The sequence below is a fragment of the Etheostoma spectabile genome, chromosome 18, assembly GCF_008692095.1.
Source record: "Etheostoma spectabile isolate EspeVRDwgs_2016 chromosome 18, UIUC_Espe_1.0, whole genome shotgun sequence".
Taxonomy (NCBI): domain Eukaryota; kingdom Metazoa; phylum Chordata; class Actinopteri; order Perciformes; family Percidae; genus Etheostoma; species Etheostoma spectabile.
Window position 1 is genome coordinate 1,777,264 of NC_045750.1, and position 2,736 is coordinate 1,779,999.

The following is a 2,736-nucleotide window of genomic DNA, read 5'->3' on the forward strand; positions in this document are numbered from 1 at the left end:
ATTTCAAAAATAACTGTAAAACTAAAGTCAATAAGTTAGTGTTACGTAGTGTTGAACGTCAAGAAAAGTGACAAACATTGTCACAAGTGTCAAAAATTTTGAAAAATGGGACAAAAATGTAAGAAAAAGTTAAAAACATTGATAAAAAGTGTCAAAAAAAGTGTTGATTTTGACAGAAGACAACACAAGGGTAAATCTCAAGACTCAACTCTAACATTTAACCTCTTAGTTTCAATATAATGCCTAATGTGCTCCTAAATACAGTTAGATTTTCGGTAATCGGTTAATTTTCAAAAGTATAACGGGGCTTCTTGCCTGTTTTAATGATATATTTTACGTGACGTGGTTGTCAGATCACCTCCTTCAGTTATGTTCTCTAACTGATTCAAGATGTCTTCTCATTGTAAACCATGAACATGTGTGCGTGTGTGCGTGTGTGCGTGTGTGTGTGCGTGTGCGTTGTGTGGGTGTGCGCTGTGCGGTCTTGTGCGGTGATGTGTGCGGTGAGTGTGTGTGTGTGTGTGTGTGTGTGTGTGTGTGTGTGTGTGTTACATGGCTGTGTCCATACTGTAGCTGTTGACGTGTTTTCTCTCTGTCCTGTGAATGTGTCCTCCTTGTTCCTCCTCCTCCTCCTCCTCCTCCTCCTCCTCCTCTTCCTCCTCCTCCTTCCATCCAGGAGATTCCTGAAGGGGATCAGGTAGGATAGCACACCATGATACGGCTGCTACAGACGCGTCTACCTCCCTCTCTCACTCTCTCACTCTCTCTTTCTCTCTCTCTTTCTCTCGGTGTGGGCGACATGGTTACAAGATCTCTAACTTTGACAATGCATCTCAAAAATCTTTGTTTCTTAAACCCAGCTAGTAGATGCTGGGACACAGTTGTCTGCCTTTAAAGAAACTTAAACTTCATGCCTACTTAAAGGAATTGTACGTAGGAAACGTTACACAGTAGTTAAAACAAGAAATAACAAAATAAGAAGAAGTATGAGAATAGTTTCTGAATAGTTATAAAATAGTAGTTTGAGCGTTTCCTTGTGTCTGTGCTAGTGGAATGGGTCACCCACCTTAAGAAAAAAGCAATGATAGATAGATTGGATTTGGATTGGATCAATAACAAGTAAGTCTTTAGAAAAATGTGCATACAGCCAGACCTGAAATCCTTAGTTGGTTTGCAGAAAATGATTTGGCAACATTAGTTATTAATGAGGCAAAAATGGGACATTTTCTTTTGTGCTTCTCTCTGTTTTATGTTTTAAAAACTGAGTTTTTGTCAACAAGCAGTTTACAGAAAAAAATTACAGAAATTACGATGCACATTTTAAAAAAATGTAAACACTTAATTGATGAACCAAAAAAAAGAAGAAAAAAAAAAGGTAGATTAATTGAATAGAAATCAGTGGAAGTTGCAGAATACTGTAGAATACTTTGCAAAATGCTAGATGGAAATGCAAGTGACTTCCTCTAAAGGACAATAATATATTGATGGAGAATTTGCACATTTCCGGTAACGGCAAATATTTTCACTAGATGATAAATATAGAAAAAAAATACTTTATTTAAACCATAACTTCCTGACAGATTTCTCTGTGACTTACGAATCAAAGAGTATCCGAAACCTTTGGAACAATTCAACCATTTGTTGCATTTTGCACCACTTTTCTATATATATTTCGGATATTTGCAGCAGTGTTTGAAGGCATGATAAACACTTTGAGCCACACCAAGCTTTCTGGTCACACAAAATAGTTTTTCATTTATTTAATTGAAGATTATTATTATTTTTTTTCCATTTATTTGATAGTGGCAGTGGAAAGAGAGGGGGTGACACGCTAGAAGCCGCCCCAAAATAGTTGTTTTATAGATTCAGTCGGTCCCAATGTCTGACGTTCCTTTGAAGGCAACATGATACTCATGATGTCAATGATTTAAAATGTAATATCATGTCGCCCAACCTCTTGGCTTCCTTTTTAATCTCTCTCTCTCTCTCTCTCTCTCTCTCTCTCTCTCTCTCCTTACTGCTCTGTCTGCTTTTTTTGACCAGCCCCTGATTGTTGCTGCTGCTTCTTTTTTCTCCGTTCTAACAGAAATGTAAAATAAAGCCATAATAATGCGTCCTCCCACAGCTGGAAAACTAAGCAGCAACATCAACCCAACTAATTCCATTCAGCTTCCGGGACCTGCCTGGTACTAAAAGAAAAAAACAAACAAACCCCAACAAAAACAGAGCGAAACCAAAGCTACCATTCTTTTCCTTCATTGCTCCATCTTTAACGCTGGCATCCATTTTGTGTGACATGACGTCCTGCTTCTACTCAACAGCGTGGATGAGAGCCGAGTCGCGTCCCTCCGACCTCCTCCACCTCATTCATTTAACGTGTTCAACCATCCGTCTGTGTTTTTAAAGTGTTTCCTAAATGTTCCATTGTCACGTTTCCTTTTGGATGCACTTGCTCCATCTCTCTTTCTCTGGCTGTTCTGAATGAAGCGGAGATGTTTTATATAAGTTATGTTTTTCAAGGCGGGGATAGATGAGTGCAGGGAAGAGAGCTTCGCACATTCCTCCCTCTCTGAGTGGCGGGGATATCAACCAATCAGCTCCTCACACACTGAGCTTTGGCCTCCCTTAGAACCAAAACAATTTCCTTTAGACTGTAGACTCACATATGGAGCAACATTTAAAATCGGATATGATCCACTCAGTGTTGGTCAGTTGAGATAATTATTTCATTACTTA

General features: G+C 38.9%; 1 protein-coding gene across 1 annotated transcript in view; it reads left to right on the forward strand.

Moving 5' to 3' along the window:
- afdna (afadin, adherens junction formation factor a) overlaps window positions 1-2,736 on the forward strand; it is a 137,030-nt gene that overhangs the window by 54,364 nt on the left and 79,930 nt on the right. Inside the window, 1 exon segment of the mRNA XM_032543055.1 lies at window positions 677-697. Within this exon segment, the coding sequence (XP_032398946.1) occupies window positions 677-697 (21 nt within the window).